This window comes from Maylandia zebra, linkage group LG6, assembly GCF_041146795.1.
Source record: "Maylandia zebra isolate NMK-2024a linkage group LG6, Mzebra_GT3a, whole genome shotgun sequence".
NCBI classification, from domain to species: Eukaryota; Metazoa; Chordata; class Actinopteri; order Cichliformes; family Cichlidae; genus Maylandia; species Maylandia zebra.
The window spans coordinates 25,616,188-25,635,337 of record NC_135172.1 but is presented as its reverse complement, the minus strand read 5'-3'; the positions used below and the strand labels follow the sequence as shown (position 1 = coordinate 25,635,337).

The 19,150-nt window shown below is 41.8% G+C and overlaps 1 protein-coding gene and 1 non-coding gene across 4 annotated transcripts; one reads left to right on the top strand and one right to left on the bottom strand.

The window, feature by feature from the left end:
- Nucleotides 1-2,190: 2,190 nt before the first annotated feature.
- trnap-agg (transfer RNA proline (anticodon AGG)) lies at nt 2,191-2,262 on the bottom strand. Its single transcript has one exon. It is a non-coding gene; the product is annotated as a tRNA-Pro (tRNA).
- A 486-nt stretch (nt 2,263-2,748) lies between these two features.
- On the top strand, nt 2,749-18,268 carry fam114a1 (family with sequence similarity 114 member A1). 3 transcript variants are annotated; one of them, XM_012922771.3, is made up of 13 exons: nt 2,749-2,795; nt 5,282-5,608; nt 6,122-6,206; nt 7,362-7,594; nt 9,230-9,364; nt 9,546-9,698; nt 9,782-9,923; nt 11,565-11,650; nt 13,490-13,702; nt 13,922-14,061; nt 15,505-15,577; nt 16,070-16,123; nt 16,711-18,268. In XM_012922771.3, exons 2-13 carry the CDS (start codon nt 5,288-5,290, stop codon nt 16,834-16,836), a joined length of 1,761 nt encoding a protein of 586 aa, XP_012778225.3. In that variant the 5' UTR covers nt 2,749-2,795; nt 5,282-5,287; the 3' UTR covers nt 16,837-18,268. The 3 variants fall into 3 exon arrangements, with proteins under 3 accessions (XP_012778225.3, XP_023008802.3, XP_023008801.3); XM_023153034.3 differs by lacking the exon at nt 2,749-2,795 and adding an exon at nt 2,834-4,335 and having other exon boundaries at nt 9,782-9,962; XM_023153033.3 differs by lacking the exon at nt 2,749-2,795 and adding an exon at nt 2,834-4,353 and having other exon boundaries at nt 9,782-9,962.
- The last annotated feature ends 882 nt before the right edge of the window (nt 18,269-19,150 follow it).

The following is a 19,150-nucleotide window of genomic DNA, read 5'->3' as shown; positions in this document are numbered from 1 at the left end:
TTGTAGTGCTACATGAGGAAGTCCGCAGTAGCAGAGAAGTATGAGCATGGCTGAGAACATGTATGAGGCTAGCGAGACAGTGGTGAGGTGCATTGACAGATGGGTTCAAGCTGAAGGTGGGATTACATCAGGGATCAGTTCTGAGCTTCTTGTTTGCAGTGGTGATGGACAGGTTGATAGATGCGGACTATGATGGTGAAGGCATAAAAGTCAGTAGAAGTAAGGCAAAATGCATGTGTGTGAATGAGAGGGAGACAGATGGAAAGGTGAAAGTGGATGAGCTTAAATACTTGGACAGTATAGGTAAAGACAAGACAAAGTGGGTGGAAATGAGGGTCGAGGGTGATATGTGTATGAGGGTAGCGTAAGAGCAAAAGGAAGAAATTACAAGATAGTATTGAGATCTGCTGTGATGTGTGGTTTGCAGAAGGTAGTTCCTACAAAAATGCCGCAAACCACACAAAAAGCTTATGGTGTAAAATCTTTACTCATTTGCATCATGAAGTATTGCCGGCAATAAGTCGGACTCGTTCCTGGTGGGTGATGGGCTCCGCCAGGGCTGCCCTTTGTCTCCGGTTCTGTTCATAATTTTTATGGACAGGATTTCTAGGCGCAGCCAAGTGGCGGAGGGCTTTCGCTTTGGTGGCCTCAGAATCTCATCTCTGATTTTTGCAGATGATGTGGTTCTGTTGGCTTCATCGGGTGAGGGCCTCCAGCTCGCACTGGAACGGTTCGCAGCCGAGTGCGAAGCAGCGGGAATGAGGATCAGCACCTCCAAATCTGAGGCCATGGTTCTCAGCCGGAAAAGGGTGGAGTGCCCACTCCGGGTCGGGGATGAGTTCCTGCCCCAAGTGGAGGAGTTCAAGTATCTCGGGGTCTTGTTCGCGAGTGATGGGAGAAGGGAGCCGGAGATCGACAGACGGATTGGTGCGGCGGCTGCAGTGATGCGGATGCTGCACCGGTCCGTCGTGGTGAAGAGGGAGCTGAGTGTAAAAGCGAAGCTCTCAATTTACCGGTCGAGCTACGTCCCTACCCTCACCTATGGCCACGAGCTGTGGGTAGTGACCGAAAGAACGAGATCGCGGATACAAGCGGCAGAAATGAGCTTCCTCCGAAGGGTGGCTGGCCTCTCCCTGAGAGATAGGGTGAGAAGTTCGGCCATCCAGGAGGGGCTCAGAGTAGAGCAGCTGCTGCTCCACATCGAAAGGAGCCAGCTGAGGTGGTTCGGGCATCTGACAAGGATGCCTCCTGGGCGCCTCCTGGGTGAGGTGTTCCAGGAGGAGGAGGCCCCGGGGCAGACCCAGGACACGCTGGAGAGATTATATCTCTCGGCTGGCCTGGGAACGCCTTGGTATTCCCCCGGATAAGCTGGAGGAGGTGGCTGGGGAGAGGGAGGTCTGGGCCTCTTTGCTTAGGCTGCTGCCCCCGCGACCCGGCCCCGGACAAAGCGGATGAAGATGGATGGATGGATGGATCATGAAGTAGTTATGGAGCATTAGAGATTTGAGCAGATTTCATTTTTTTAAATAAAAACATCCATTTTCAGAGACTTCACTCTAAGCTTTTTGGATTCTTTATGTGTGACTGCACAGCATGTTTAGTCTAGCACTCACCCCTTGCACCTGAAGAAAGCATGAAAGGACGTTTTTACAGTCAAGTGCAATTTAATCTCTCTGTTCAGGGAACTCCCACAAAGAAAATGAAGTGACAGCACTTACAGTTGTTACAGTTGTCAGGTGTGGATCAAAAGAGGTGTGCCAGTTTATGAATGCTTGATCCCTACTGATGATAACCAGACAGAACAGCAGTGAAATAATGGTTATCATCAGCTTAGTGATGATTATTTTTGGGATAAGGAGAACACAAGAGTGTTAAAAGACTGTAACATGACTTTTAATGTCACTAGATTTTCTTAGTGAGAGAGGTGGAGTAGTTGAATTCAAATAAAACATATTTGTTCTTTGTTTACTAAATACCAAACCTGTGATTTATTACACCCCCAGTAGTTTATTTCAAAGTTAGAAATGTTAAAATGTTACACTGCCTTGCAGCAATACTGTTACTACTATAAGAATGCAACATTGAGGGACAAAAAAAATACAGCTGCATACTCATTACGTGCAATAGCCCTTTACTTTGGATTTTCTGTGTTGTGCATATTAGAGATGATATAAACGTAAGAAAAAGCGAGGGCTCGTCCGGGATTTGAACCCGGGACCTCTCGCACCCTAAGCGAGAATCATACCCCTAGACCAACGAGCCGCTGAGCAAGCAAGCAGATTAATATGTATATAAATCGTACTCGTCATCACTAGTTGTACTCATTTTAGTCTGTTTTGTTTTATTTGTTTTTGTGGGGCTTTGCGTGTAACAGCAGCTGTTGTGCGGACTCTCGTTTCACCGAGCTTCAGAATAGAGGTGTTGCTCCTCTAAAGAGCCAGAAGAACTGAAATGATTCACTCCTACATAGATGCAACTTCGCTGCTATTTTGACTGGCGTCGTTTATTTTATGACTGGCCTAACTTATTCAGCGGTCGCATTCTGAAACAGAATGCTATATTGAAACTGTGGTGCCGTTTTCTAATTATTGGAGGAAAACACACACACACACGTACAGTTTGTTTTTGTGTGCGCTGTAGTTTTTTGCCCGTCTGTGAAGTTGTGTTAGCTTAGCTCATCAGAGCCGCTCCCGAGGCAGAGAACTCTCTTGTCAGCTGTTACTCTTTGGCGCAGTCACAGACCACCGTCCTGCCGACGTGGCGGGGCGGAAGAGCCGCTGGCTGGCACCAAACGGGTGAGCTGCACTGTCACTTTCATAAAAACAAAACTGTCTCCCAGCTTTATAATTTTCCTTTGACTATACAAGCGAAGAACTGCAGTTCAACTTGAGATTAGTCTTTCATAAATTTGCTGCATCGCTTTGTTTTTGTGTGTTTGTATGTGTTTAGGAAGTGAGAAACATCCATTCATGTTAGCGTGAAAGTAGAGCATAACAGTGCTCTTTGTTGCCTGTCTCTTATACAGCGTTGCCTATGCTGTCACGTTGCATTAATGCTATAAATCGCACTAAAAAGGCAGGGCAGTCTTTAATACATCCTTACTTAGGTGTTAGCATTAGGGAATTATTATTTGTCACGCTGTCACGCTCTATATGAGTCAGAGGAAAAGATGTTTATATAATTTATGTCAAAAGTGCAAGATTATTGTTACTGCTCAAAATGCAAAATGAGAATTATGAGACCGTGGTTTCCAGTATCTGTTTAAAGCATTTTTTTGTGTGTGGGTGAAAACATATTTTTCTATTTTGTGAAGTTTTATATATATATATTAATTATTATTTTTAACCACACCAGCTCTTCTGATTTAAAAAACAAAAAAAAACAAAAAACGTTCTGCACAAGGACCTTTTTCTGGCAGAAAACTCCTTTTAACAGTAATAAAATCACTGAGTGATAGTCATATGCATCTGAGTACAGCAACTGAACACAAGATGGCAACATCGGACATGAAATGACCAGCAGTACTGTCGCTTTAATTATAGCACATATAAAATTCTGTGTTGTCAAAATTCTTTCAGTTGAGTCCAGTTTTATTTAGTTGTTCACAGCAACAATTCCCCTCACGGCACTTTCTACTGCAGCTTTAATGAAAAAAAACCTCATTTTAACCAACCATTTAAAACCTCACTCACTTATTTACGACACTTGGCAATGGCGGGAAGGAAAAACTCTTTTTTAATAGGAAGCGACCAACAAATCTAGCTTCATTGAGGGACAGCTATCTGCTACCATATGGTGGGAGGTTGAAGGGAACGAGAAGAGGAAAAAAAGGAGAGCATAGCGAGAAAATGTCTCTAATTCCAGGCCAAATAAAATAAATAGTATCCATCGTGTTTATTAGAGAATCGGGATAATTGTTCGTTGCTGCAACAGTTTAGAATAAGATAGAAACTCGACTCTTTATTTACAGATTATTTAATGCACACCTGCACCCTAGAATGCTTCAAAGAGAAAATACAAAGACAAACTGCAACTTTAAGATATGGAAATAAATAAGTTAAATAATAAAGGGCTAAAAAGAAAACAAAAATAAGAATAAATGGTACTGCACCTTAAGTAAAAACCAGGGTGAGATAAAAGAGATACCCACTCAAGTGGAGTCCCTTTGGTTGTTGATGCCACAGTGGCTAAACGTGGATCTCCCATGCACTGAAAATGGTGTGTGTTAAATAATGGTGTCAATCACTAATTCCCAAGCCAAATCTGAGGCACCAGTGCAGACCCAAGACAGGCATTCCTGAGATTACATCTCTCACCTGGCCTGGGCTGAGCTGGGTAAGGAGCAGGTGACCGGTAAGAAGGGGGTCTGGGTGTGTCTTCAGGGACTGCTGCATGTGACTGAGAGGGATGGATGGGGTAGAAATCCAAGTTGTCATTTTTTATGATTTTCATTTTTATTTATATATTTAAAAAAAAATACTTATTCTACATCACTTTAAACCAGGAATGTCAAACTCCTTTTACATGGGCCACATAAAGCCCATTTTGATCTTAAGTGGCTGGGACCAGAGAAATTAATAATACCTGTGTAAAATTGCAGCAATGAAGGTGGTTGGTCTTCATCAATAGGAAAATCTGTGAAACTTATGAAAATACAGTCAAAAGTTCAAAATCTATGCGTCCCTTTCTAAAGCTGTCCAGGGGACCGGATTCGAGACTTCACCGGGCCAATTGTGGACCCCGGGCTTTATGTTTGACACCCCTGCTTTAAATGGTCCAGGAGTCTCTATATACCCCAGTTTTTTAATTGTTATTTAATACATTATATATTATCAACAAAAGTCCCTTACAACATGTTCAATTGCAAGTACAGTGAGCTGCAGAAAAAAGCTCCCAGTCCTTAAAGCCAGATGTTTTTAGCCCAATCACACCTCTTATGACGTATGTGTGGGATACAGACACAGCTTGATTGACTTTTTCCTCAATCCTCTTTGGCACGGAACAGTTTACACAGTTGGTACTCTTAGTACTTCATAATTTGAGGAACATTGTTTAGTGTCACTAAAGTTAATCCCAATGAAAAGTCTAATTCACACTAATAATTAAACGCTGTGTGAATGTGCCAGGCCTCAAGAGTTTCACACATGATAAAACATGTAAGAACTGAGTGTTTCCACTTTATGCTTAGATTTGTATAAACAGTGTTTTTGTTTTAGGGAAAGTGCATTTATACGAAAGACACAGATGAGCAGTTTTCCACTAAAAATCCAACTTTTTGCAGATCATCATGTCTCAGGCTGCCTCCTCTGATGCTGACCCCTCCACAGACCCCACCCCTCCACCTGTTCAGCCCCCCGACCCTGTTCCCAGCCTCGGTCAGGATGTACCAGCAGCCGGTACACCCCCAGCAGATCCACTGCAGCCTCTTTTCTCCCCTGAGAGTTTTGATCAGTCCAAAGAGCAGTCGACCACAGAGAACACCACCACCTCTGAGACATTAGAGGGTCAGGCTGACCAACCAGAGTCTCCTGCAGAGAGTCAGATGACTGAATGTGACCAACCAGTGAGCCTGGAGCCAGACACAGAGGCTGCAGAGGAAGATGTGGAGGTTTGTTTCACAAGCTGAAGTTTGATTTATGTTTCCTTGACACAAAGCACTGAGAGGAAAATGTCTCATAGATACACTTGCACACAGTTATAAAATAACTTCAAAGAAACAAGAATTTTGAATATATTTAGGATTTTTATTCAGGAAATTGTATATACAGGCTCAAATATGTACATATAATCACTGAAATCTTTAAATAAGTGACACTGAAGGTGTTACACTGTCTTTTAGCTTGACAAAGCCAAAGCCTATTAACTTCTTGTTAGTTAATTTGATTGATGAAAACTGCTAGTTTCTGTTTTCATGATACATGCATTTCCTTAAAGCTAAGATCCAGCCTTTCTATGTATAATACAGCTTCATATTGACATTTTGAAATATTTAATAATAAACAAGCAATTATGATATGTATTTAGAGATTTGTGATTGTCATTTGTTTTGTACTTTCACACATATTATAGACCAAACGGTTAACAGTTTTATTCCTTTCCTATGATGGATATTTGCGCACAGAAGTCCCTCCTGGACAAAGAAAAAGGTTGGGGAGCTTGGAGTTCATGGGGAAAATCTCTTCTGACCACTGCCACCTCCACAGTGGGTATGTCCCAGGTTTTTCTCATCCAATTCTTTTCTTCACATTTACACCCATTTCACTCACCACCAGTCCCTCCCTGAGCTGGTTCTGCCAGAGGTTTCGTCCTGTTAAAGGGGAGCTTTTCCTTTCCACTGTCGCCAAAGTGCTTGCCCATAGGGTCATCTGATTGTTTCTCCGTATTATTGTTGGGTCTTTATCTTACAATATTAAGCACATTGTGGCCTTGTGATTTGGTGCTGTATGAATAGAATAGAATTGAACTGAATTACATTTCACCCTGTGATTGGCCAGTTGTGCATAACTGTGGCACAATCTGATATCCCCATGTTGATGTTGTTCTTGCGTCACCATAATAATTTTGGTTCAGGGTCAACATTGAAACTGACCAGTGATGTTGTGTGAGCATACAGTTAGCATTAACTGAGAAGGTAGCTAATGCTATTGAAAGCTATTACTAGCGAACTAACATGAGTTAAATTTGGCTAACAAAAACCTAACTCCATAGTCAATTTATTATATTGTATAAATTAATAAAGAAAGCACTTGCAGTGCTTACTATTTATTCCAGGAGGGTGTTTTATAAAAACAGAGCTGTTTGTTTTCTTTTTCCCCTCCATTGCACAGCTGTGACATCACAGCAACATGACTGGTCAGTTGCACAAATGACGATGCACAAACACCAACACAGGAATGTCAAATACACCATAACTATGAAAGGACCCAAACATTGTTGCACCCAAATCTGTACACGATTTGTGGTGCAGCAATGTTTTCCAAGATGCACAATTTGAAAATACACACTGTCATCACATAAACACTTTAACAATATCTATATGTGTATTTGCTCATGTGTAGCGATTCAGAAATCGCTGGTACGGTATTTCTGCAGTAGCAGGGACCTGATAGCAAGGTGATAGTAACAGACAAGCACAGAGTCCTTCCATAAGCAAGTGAAGAAACATTTTATCGCTTGTCTTACTTCTGCCATCATTCTTGCGGTTTCAAAATTGGCTCATAGATTTCAGCCAGGATTATTATAGGACCATGTGTTTTTATATATGTAATGAGAAATGTCGCTGGCAAGCAGGAGAAATAGACCATCAATGTCTACTTCTCCTCATGTATGTGAGTCTTTAATTTGCTGCTTTCTGTGTGCAGGTCAAAGCCTGACCTCAGTAAAGGTGAAGGCAGGAGAGGCACTTCGTCTCCACAGAACCTCAGTTGGAGAGGAGGCACAGGAAGAGGAGGAGGGAGTGGAGGAGAAGACAGAAGGAGGAATCGAAAGCAGAGAGATTGACCTGTCCAACTCCGGGGAGTCGTCTTCTCCTACTGCAGCCACAGCTTCTAGCAGGGGCGTTTTCTCTACAATCACACATGCCGTACAAAACACTGTGAGTGAACACACATACACGCACAGAGAGACACACAAAAGGTATCCATCTGATGAAGCTTCCAAACCATGTCATGAAAGAGTGTTAGTGGCGATTAAATCATACATTTCACCAGGCAGTCATGTACTCAGATATGAAGAGTCGTCTCGTTTTCTTAGTGCCCATAATGCCGCCTCGACAGTCTGCTGCCGTGTGGTCTTAGGGCGCTCTCTTTTGCACTTTGGTGTCCACAGCAGAGCTGTCTGTGTGATGGAGTTGTGCTTGTTTCTGATGATGTGCTTTACCGAATGTTTGGAGGTCGTTCAGTTTAATCAGATCCACAGCAGTCTCCTGAGACTTTTAGACTTAGTGAGAGTTTTTTATGGTCGCCCTCAGTCATTCTCCTTCCTCCTGGCAAAATTTTTAAATATTTAGATTTCAGGTTCTCTCTGTCTCTCTCAGGATAAGTCAGTGATCAGTATAATGCACTAGTGGTGTCACAGTTTTGCTCCTAACGTATAAGCATATAAAACTGCTGCTGAACTGCAAACATAATTGAAAAGCTTCCCTATTAACCCTGAATGCTACAGTATTAGCAGACAAGTAGATGCAAATAGAAGTAAGTACTCTGAAAGTGGGGCTTATTTAATCTACAAAATCAGGTTAATCCAAAATAAACTGTTTAATAAGATGTCTCAAAATATAAGTGAGATTTTAAAAAGAATGAACTCTACAGAGCTTAACCTATTTAATTAGTTAACCCTTTAACTAATTTAGCCTATAGAGTTACAGCAGACACAGCACAGCTCTATTATAGCCTCAGATTGGTGAGAGTGCTTGACTGTGATGACTTCAGACAGCGTCCACGCTGCAGAAGACAGTCCTTGATTTACTGATCCTCCTCTGGACGTCGCTGCCAGCTCCTCTCCTCTCCTTCCCTGCGGCATTCCTCAATCTGTGTTCGATGGCAAGCCATGGTCGATAGAAAAGTCGAGCCCCTTCAGTGCTGTCAACGATTTATTTATTTGTGTTACATATTAAGTACCTCCTAATTCACAGTTTTAGTAAGCTGAAATATTTCTCATTAACACATGCTCTGCCTCTCGATTTCCTGCTGTGTGAAGGAGCGCAGTTAAAGTTAAAGACATCATCTGTGCTTTGAAAATCAGACTGGAAGCAGTTGTGAGCTGTTATGGATTGTAAGCAATGATCTCTTGATTTTTGGCAGAAGGCTGCAGTTTTAAAATTACAATCCTACTTAAATATTTTGCAAAAACATTCACTTTATTTTTTCCCTCTTTGTTCCTGACTGAACTGACTGAGATTTAAAGGGTTAATTGATTAATGACACATTTAATTAGTTAACAATGTATTTATTTCATTCATTTTGGCGCTCATGGACCTCAATAAACCAAGAGCAAGCTCATATTTTTTTAACTGAATTCATTTAGTTTTCAGTATGCAAACTTTCAGTATGATATTATTTAAATTACAACATTTTATAAAAGTGTGCAATCTAAATTTACAATTTTGTTGGTCAATCCTATTTTGTTTTTGTTTTTTTATTGTTTTCTTTAACAGGCTACTGTAGTTTGCTGAACTGCCTTTCCCCTCCCACCCTTCCTCGCTCTGCATCTGTCTCTCTGTGTCTCTCAGGGTAAGTCAGTGATCAGTGGAGGCTTGGATGCCTTGGAGTTCATTGGAAAGAAGACCATGACTGTTCTTGCAGAGAGTGACCCGGGTTTTAAAAAGACCAAAACTCTGATGCAAAAGACCGCGTCACTTAGTCAGGCATGCAACTGACCATCTCATCTCATCTTGTCAGATAAGAAATGAATCTGAAACTGGTGTGTCGTGTGTGTGTGTGTGTGTGTGTGTGTGTGTGTGTGTGTGTGTGTGTTTGTGTGTAGGTGTAATTGCTTTAAATTGGTGGCTCTGTTTTTTCTGATTTTTTTTTTTTTTCTTTTTTCAGATGTTGAAGGAAGCCAAGGAGAAGGAGCGGGCCCGTCTGAGTAACCAGCCTATCAGTGCTCCCACAGCTCACTACGGTATTCTTTTTGATGACTACCAGGGCTTGTCACACCTGGAGGCCCTGGAGATTCTGTCCAATGAGAGTGAAGCAAAGGTAAGGCGCGAGTGTCGGGAATACAGAAAGCGCTTCAGAAACACTGCCTGTTTCAAGCAGTTTACCTGCAGCTGTGATTTTAGGTTCAAGCCTTCCTCTCCTCCCTGACCGAAGAGGAGCAGGAGGAGGTGAAGAAGGAGCTGATTTACATCAAGGAGATTTTCATCAAGCAAGAGGAAGAGGAGGATGTGGAGACAGAAGGAGGAGGACAGACGAAGGATTACGGTGATCTTAGTTCCCAATTACACTGTTCTACCCCCTTATGTGAGTGACCCAGATCGACTGCTAGACCTGCTGTAGGTGGAGGTGGTCCCTTAGCGCTGACCCAGGATCAGGTGGCCTTTGACAGGCACCTGGATGGGAAATGATAACCCAAACTGTTAAAAACAGGGTTTGTTGTTGAACACACTCATGACTGCGCTTATCTCTGATGCTGGCTGTGGGCAGCCTGCTGTTGTTCCTCAGGGAGCTTTAGCTCACTTATTTTAGTTTTAATCTTTTCAAAGTTTGTGCAGTTGTGCAGAAAGTTAGTTTGTGCAGATTCAAAGAGTGCTTTTTAAAAGCGTGCTCCATCAATTTCAGACACAAAGACTAATCCTGTGGTATTTGGTTGCTGTTTAAAGCCGTTTACACAGCCTTCTCCAGTTTCAGCAACATTGCAGGAAAAAAGTGAGGCAATGACTTTTCCTTTGTTTCTTATGAGGCAACAAACTTATGGAAAATGGCCTGAGTACCCCTCCTTCTCCTGTTACTGATACAGGATGATCTTTTAGCATCTTATAACGAGATGAAAGACACTGCATGGCTTCAGTGAAAACGTGACCAGATTAACTGCGTTGTCATCCTTGAGTCAGGCTCTGTCAGCACACAAAAATATGTTCTTTTCTTTGTTTATATGGAGGTCATCTAAACTCCACGAAAAAAAAAAAATTAAGAAAATCTGGACCTTTTCCTCATAACCTAAAAAATAGCATTCCTTTGCCTGAACTCTCTTGTTCTGACCCAGTTCAGCCTCTAATAATATTGCATTAGTATCGTCACTGGTCACTGGTACAGGTAACCTAACCTGACAAGTAGGTCTACCTAGGGTTATGATCAGCCACCCTTTTGATCCCAAACGTCTTATTATCTGACCTGACATTTTTGTTTTATTCACTCTCTTATGACTCTGACAAGTCACATCAATCTGTTATATTATGTCGTAATTAGAGTTCAAGAATCCAAATTTTCACTTAAACATCTGCTTCATGTCAAATAATCTTATATGCTCTGCATCCTAGAACTTACCCAAATTATATTTCCTCTTCCTAAAAGCCCTGAAAACCGTAGATCCTTACGGGAATCAGCGATGACGGTGACTGTTCCTAATCTGCTAAAGAAGTAGAAAATGTTCTACTGGAGTGAAACTGTGTCAGTGTGATGCCAAGTTTTGGTCTCGTCACATCTCACCACTTTACATTTTAAAGGGTTTGTGAGGGGCACCTTCAGGGGATGTCATGGAGGTGCACAGCTCAAAGCAGGCAGGCGCCCTTTTGCTCGGAGGGTTGAACAGGATGCCTGATCCGGCGTTTGGTGTTCAGGGGCCACCGACACATTTGCAGACTCAAGAAAAGCCAACAGAAACAATCCATAAGATCCAGGCGCCGAATCTGCATGTTTTACAATTCCAGCTGTAATTTATACACAGGAGTTTGAATTACGTTGGCATGACAACAACAATATACGCTTCGTGATCTCAGCATGGAGTAAATCGACTGATTCCTGACATGTGGTGTAAATGCGTGTAGCATCACACTTTAACACGTGCTTTGTGTATTTAAGCAAACTGACATGAGGTGGTGCATGCCTTTTGTGCATTTTTATCAGCTGCTGATGGCGAGGAGTTTGTGAGTGTTCTCACCGAGCTGCTCTTTGAACTTCATGTTGCCGCCACGCCGGACAAACTCAACAAGGTGACTCACTCACACAGATGCCAGTAGTTTTCATCTATCCATCCATCCATCCATCCATCCATCCATCCATCCATCCTGCATTTTGCTATCAATTTTAAATTAACTGTCTTTTCTGTAAATTGTACAGTTTAATAATAAATACAATCTTTTATATTTTTTATTGGCAACACCGGTTGTTAAGTTACTGACACTTACTACTTTACATCAGCACCATCAGTGGGTGAAGCGCCTTTTTGCCTTCTGGTACATTGTCTGTGACGAGCCTTTAAATCACAGACTGTGTATAAAATACAGACCTTAGTTGTGTGGCTGAAAAGCGAAGCTGGTGTTGAATTGCCTAAAACCTGTATTTCCTCTAATGTCCAGAAGGAGGCGACTCCTCTGGTTTCAAAAAGAGGTCTGATTGTACAGAAGTCTAGGAAGTAGCCAGTATACTGTCTGTGCTCTGAATGTCATATCATTCTGCATTATATGGACAAAGGTATTGAGCCACATCATTTATGAATCCAGGTGTTTTCAGTCTCGTGGCCACAGGTATATAAAGGCAGCCTGCCTTTACAAACATTTGTGAATTTGAAGGTGGCACTGTGATAGAGAAATGCCAGTGTTGCAACTCTGATTCAGCTGTTGCAACAAGTCAACTGTAAGTGGTATTACTGCAAAGCAGAAGCATTTAGGAATCACCGCAAGTCACGTAACGTTACAGCACAGGATTGCCGAGTGCTGAGGCACATAGTGCTCTGCTGACTGAGTAACTGCAGGGTTTCGACATCAGCACAAAAACTGCGCCCGGTGCTTCATGACTCGGGTTTCTGTGGCTGAGAAGCAGCACGCAAGCAATACATCATCAATCTGGCTTTGGCGAGTGCCACATGAACACCACCTGCCTGACCGAATCGTGCCTGCTCTAAAGTTTGATGGAGAAGGGTTGTTGTCTTTTTTCTGGGGTGTCATAAACACTCCTGTAGGTGTAATGCACAGATAGTTTCCTTCACATAGTGATATGATTCTGATTCCATCCATCCATCCATTCGCTTCCGCTTATCCTTTTCAGGGTCGCGGGGGGCGCTGGAGCCTATCCCAGCTATCATAGGGCGAGAGGCGGGGTACACCCTGGACAGGTCGCCAGTCTGTCGCAGGGCCAACACACAGGGACAGACAACCATTCGCACTCACATTCACTCGCACATTCACACCTAGTGACAATTTGGATTATCCAATTAACCTATCCCCACAAGCTGCATGTCTTTGGACGGTGGGAAGAAGCCGGAGTACCCGGAGGGAACCCACGCAAACACGGGGAGAACATGCAAGCTCCACACAGAAAGACCCCGGCCTGATGGTAGAATTGAACTCAGGACCTTCTTGCTGTGCGGCAACAGTGCTAACCACCGTGCCACCGTGCTGCCTATGATTCTGATTTGGAAAGAAAATCTTTGATTTTTCTTCTATAAAGCTGTGTTATGAGTATTAGTTTATACCTCGTTTTATTATGAAATTGTGTTGAAATCATGCATTTCAAATTCCATAGTGTAGTTTAGTACCAGGAATATTCTAACAACCACCAATCATTCTTCCTATTTGCTCTGAGAAAACGGTCCACAAAGCTACAAAAATACACATCTTTGTATCTACACTCAACATAGTAACTCTGCATCCTGCTGCAAAGCTAATTTAAAAGTTATCAGCCCCTAAAGCCATCCTGCGTAATCACATTCACATATATAAAAACCAATATTAGCATATATCCATGTATATGCATCTAATTAGCATACATCAGGATCAGGGTGGGAATGTGTCTTCATGCAGACCTGATGAGTGGTAATTATGCATCTCCAGGCTCGAATAAGGGCCCATGATTGGGTGAGCAAGGTGGAACAACCTGTCACTACAGAGACAGTTGGCAGGGAAACGCAGGACCAGCCAGGAGGAGAGGAGAACAAAAAGGAAGAGAAGAAGAAAGACGGAGAAGAGCTGGGGGAGAAGAAGGGCGAGGAGGAGGAGATGAAGGGAGGAGAAGAGGCAAAGGAGAGCGACCCCATATCTGTAGAGGTGACGTCTCATCTGCACTGTTATGACTTCTGCTTTCAAGTTTAAATTCCGTCACCTTTTCTTCCTGCTGTCACTGCCTTATTTGATTTGAATCACTTATTCTGTGTGTGTGTGTGTGTGTGTGTGTGTGTGTGTGTGTGTGTGTGTGTGTGTGTGTGTGTGTGTGTGTGTGTGTGTGTGTGTGTGTGTGTGTGTATACACTCACCTTCCTCTCATCAGGCCATCTACCTGTCATCGGTCAGCAGTCTGGCAGAAGTGACGGCTCGCAGCATCGAGCAGCTCCACAAGGTGGCGGAGCTCATCCTCCACGGCCAGGAGCAAGAGAAACCAGCCAGAGACCAGGCACACGTCCTCACCAGGTATGTGTGTGAATGTGTACTTGTATTACACACTTACATTGTGGGAACTTCCTTCTGTGGGTATCCCCTTGACAGGTTCAAGGTTATGGTACGGGTTAGGGTAAGCCTCCAGGAGATCAATATAAGCTGTTGTTATGTCTTTGCTAAGGGAAATAATGGAAATGTTTGGGATTTGGCATTTGTGATTGTTGAGGTTAGGTTCACAAGCAAAGAAGACTGAAACAGTCGTATACACTGCCTGGCCAAAAGACAAGTCACCACCTGGATTTAACTAGGCAAATACATAAGAGCTTATCATTTCTTAGACAACCGTGTCAGCTGTTACTGCGTTTCACTGAAATTATTGGACTGTGTCAAGCAAAGAAAACAACTAAGGAGATTGTTGGAACTGCTAAAATTGGAATGAAATGATAAAAAATCAACATGTAAGAGCCTTTCCCCACACACAGTGCGAGAACAGCTCAAGTGATTGGGACTAAACAGCTGTGTAGCCTTAAGAAAGCCACTTATCAGTGAAGCTAATCAGGAAAAGGGCTTCAGTATATTCGGGAGCATAAAGATTGGAGTAAATGAAAAAAGGGTCATGTGGTCTAATGAGTTCAGATTTACTCTGTTCCAGAGTGATGGGTGCATCAGGGCAAGAAGAGAGGCGGGTGAAGTGATGCATTCATTGTGTCAGGTTTCTGCTGTACAAGCCTGTGGGGGCAGTGTTACGATCTGGGATTGGTTCAGAAATTGAGGTCAGCTTACTACCTGAAAATACTGAATGACCAGGTTTTTCCTTTAGTAAATGTTTTCTTCCAATGTGGTTGGGTTGGATTCATCAGGCTCAAATTGTAAAAGAGTGGTTCAGGGAGTTCAGGGAATAGGAGACGTCATTTTCACGTGGATTAGACGCAACAGACTCCAGACATTAACCCCACTGGGATGTGCTGGAGATAACTTGCTGTAACAATCCAACATGCTCATCATCAACACAAGATGTTGGTCAAAAATGATCAAAATAAATGTTGCACAGTTCACGTGTGCATAAGCTTATGAAAAACGTGCTGTTATCAAAGATAAAGTCGGTCCAGTTAGAGGGTCTGATTTTCCTTTTTTTCGGCCCTGTGCTAGGGCAGATACTGCAGCTTGGGGAAGGCTTTGATAAGGATCTGTTTTACCAGGATCATTTGGGTGAATCCCCCTGGTACCAAGGAGAGAGGAGGACAGAGAGAAAAGGGGATTGAGGGGCACTAAAATAAGAACAGTTAGGTGTGTATGGCATTAGGTCTACAATTAAAGAGCTAGCAAAAACTAAATGTGAAGAAATAATCCATTTGCACATAATGTGTGTCTGCATGTCTGTGTGTGTGTATCTGTGAGGTAGAGAGAGGTCAAGGAAGAGATAGTATCACTACTCCAAGGAGTGATGCATGCTCAAATCCACTCTTCTTATTGCAGGTTGACATGTGCCATGTGTAAGGAGGTGGAGTGTTTGGCCAAGAAGTTCTCTGATACGCTGCTCGATGTTGGGGTAGGTGAGAGTGTGTGTGCATGTGGGTGTGTGAACATTAGGGATGATTGTGACTATTCTAATAATGTTTGCTATTGTCAAAAAGTATCCATCGGGGTTTAACTTTAGTTCAGTTGGGGCCTATTTTAAGTTGTATGAATACACACGGGGTGCTCTAATGAGTATTTATGCCAACAGAGCAGTCTCTGTAGAGCTGACTCATAATAAATACAGTGGTCGTATTCATTGTAATAAAACATTTCACCCACTACAACAACGTGACTCAGTGACAGCAGAGCTTTTTAGATGTAGCAGGAGATATATCAGACAGCTGATGTGTGAGTATTTGTTTGTTGGATCAAGTCACTGTTTCTTTTGTTTGTTTGGGGGTTTTTTCATAGGCTCTGCTGACAGTAGTAAAATAATTTTTGATCTTTGTCTTTGTACTTGTGTTTTTCTGCTACTCCATCATCTTTTATTGATCTCATGAGTGTCACTGCCTCTCTTTTTTAGGGCCAGAGGAAAGCAGAAGAGCTGAACCCACTGGTAGAGAGTGTGCTGCTAGAGGTGAGATTTTTTTACTTTGAACATCGTGAATAAAAATAAAAATGGATAAAATTAATGATGTAGCAGTCTCATGATGAGTGACAGATAAATGATCAGGATCATCATCACTAATGCAATGGGAACTGAGTTTTAAGAGGCACTCAGACGAGATCCACACAGCGTTTAAAGACTTGTTCAACATTTTTCAGAATGCATTTTTTTTTTACAAATTTCATCTCTAGAAACAAATCTTTCCTCATTTTTATTGTTATATCTCTGTGACAGCAATGCCAGGAGGCATTGTTTTCTTGTTAGCAAAGCACCTGTTTAATGCCTCGAGGAATTTCTGGATGACCAGAAACATCCAGAGCTGTGCACACAAACTGTGCACATGTAGCATTGTTATATTCCATCCATCCCCATCATGGATTATTCTCACTACAGGTGTCTAGCTAGAGGATTTACAGCTGTTGGAGCAGAATAGCAAGAGAACAGTTTCTGTCCCCAAGCCATCAGTCTTTGAAACTCTCAATTATATACATATATGTATATATGCATATATATTGTTCAGCACTATGCTACATCTACTTATGATTTCCTATCCGCAGGGCTCCAACAGCACCAACTACATCCAGAATGCATTTCAGCTGCTGCTGCCCATCCTGCAGATCTCCCACATCCAGAGCCAACACTGCCGACCCGCCACAGAGGCCGCAGCACAGATTCAGCATTAACACTGCCTGTGCAACTGCCTGCCAGTGTGTCTATTGTTGTACAGTAAAGTATAGAGAATAGAGTCACCAGAACAAGTGCTTTAATCTACACTAAGTGCCAAATAGTAACAGAACACAGAGAATATCATCAGGAAGATACCAGCTTAACTGACACACGTCGTGGTAGCTCGCATACGTTTTGTTTGTGTGTTTGTGCCACGTTGTGTCTCTGAATGTTACTTTGCCTGTTTTGCCGTTGATGTTTTGCTTTAAGAAACCAAAATGACGTCCACGCCTCAAAACCAAAAAACAGAATATTACTGATTGTACTGATCAAACTCTATATTATTGTACATTGAGCTTTCTTTGCACAACAGGAAAAAACATAGACTAACACTAGTAGAGTGTCTGTTGTGTTGACTGTTTAATTGCAGGTTAAGATAAAATACCAGCGTCAGTGATTATATATAGTAATATCATACTTATTTTGTTTTCTGTGTTAAATTATATGAAACAACACTACCTTATATTTTATTTCCATCTTTTGTTGTGAACATTACTAATGTGATGTCGGTTAATTAATTTCTGTTTGCGTCTTGTTGTTGGACTGAATTAGATGAGCGATACCACTCTCTACGCTAAAAGTGAAACCACAGCCTTTTGAAGGGAATCGGCTAGTTTGGCTGCACCAAAACCAAACAGTGTGAAATACAGCAACAAAATAACAATAAAACATTTAATTACCCCAGTAAAACAAAAACTGTCTGTTTTGGGGGGGTTTATTAATTCAAACCTGCAATAACTGATTTTAGAGACATTTTTTGTGGAAGTAAATAGTGAACACTTGTGTTATGTATCACCTTTTAAACACTATCATTCATTTAGTGAATTTTGACTCTTTAAACTCTGATTTTGGCTTTTGCTAAATCCTAAAGGGGACATTGAGCTCTTTAGCCGGAATTACTCCATCATGTGCATCTGTTTGTTGCTAAACAATGAGCTAACTCATTGTTCACTCACTTTAAAGGTTATTGAAACACGATAGGTAGATGTGGATTGTATAACTCGCACACAGCAATCTTTGCTGAAACGGAGTGTAACTTCTGATTCTTTGGTTATAAATATGCATTAAAACTGCCTCACTCTGCAAAACTGTTGGTATAAGGGTCAATTTATCTCAAATTATTGTGGGCCATCTGCTCGACCAGCTCCAGTCTGCATTCAAATTTAAAGATACAACATTGTAATATTTATTTGTATGTACAAGAAAAAATCAGTATTTGTTGCATTTTTGTATATTTCAAAATTAAACATCATTATTAGACTCATCCAGTGGGTCTTGAAAATAACAAATATGCATATACTTCACAAGATAATTTTCTCCGTTATAATAAGACTTACATCTGGAAGCTCCTGAAATTTGTTCTTTCATATCAAATAATGAGCTAATGTCTCTAGTGTGCAACTTGTTGTGTTTGCTCAATCCACCCAGACATTTTTAAGCATTGTTTCCAAATTACAGACCCTGATTCTATCTTACGGAGAAAGAAAGATCAGAGAAAGTTTTAGGCTTTTATCTTGGACATTTTTGAGATATTCATGTTGAAACATTGCCTCAGAAAAGAAAAACAAAACATGTCCAAAAAAGTATTTGATACACGAGGCTGAAACTTCACAGCTAGATTATAGTCATCCAAGTTTTAAACCATTCGATTTTCAAGCAATACACAGGTGGTTGAGCAGACAATGATCTAAAAATGTGATGAGCGATATGAGGTGGAATGACCCATAAGTTAAAATATTTTTCATGTCTCCCTCTTACGCCATAAAAGTAAAAGAGTAGCGATTGGGTTTAATAATTCTGAAAATGTGCTGCAAATACAGATGTTTTCCAGATGGTTGAGTACGACTGACTGCAAAAAGAGCAAATTCACAGTAAGACATGAGCCTTGCAGGTGCTGCTATCTGGAGTTAGTTACTTCCTGGCAGAGCGAGCTTGGCTCCTTTAATGTTTTTATGGTGAAATAAAACCAGGTGGTTACTCGCGTTCGACCTGCTGTACACTTTGTGTGATTCCACTTTAAACACCCCAAAGACAGCCTTACATGCACACATAGGTTACATGTTTTTACTCCAGAACAAAGCCTTTGATCATGCGTTCCAACATTCAGAAATGTATACCACGTCGGTTTCATCTCACACATCACCGCAGAGATGTGTCAGATGTGTTGTATCTCAACTATGCTCTACATTTTTCTCCTCCTTCTGAACCGCCGTCTCTACAGAATTTGAGATGAATTACTTTATAGCGCTTAGCCCACAGTTACCTCGATCT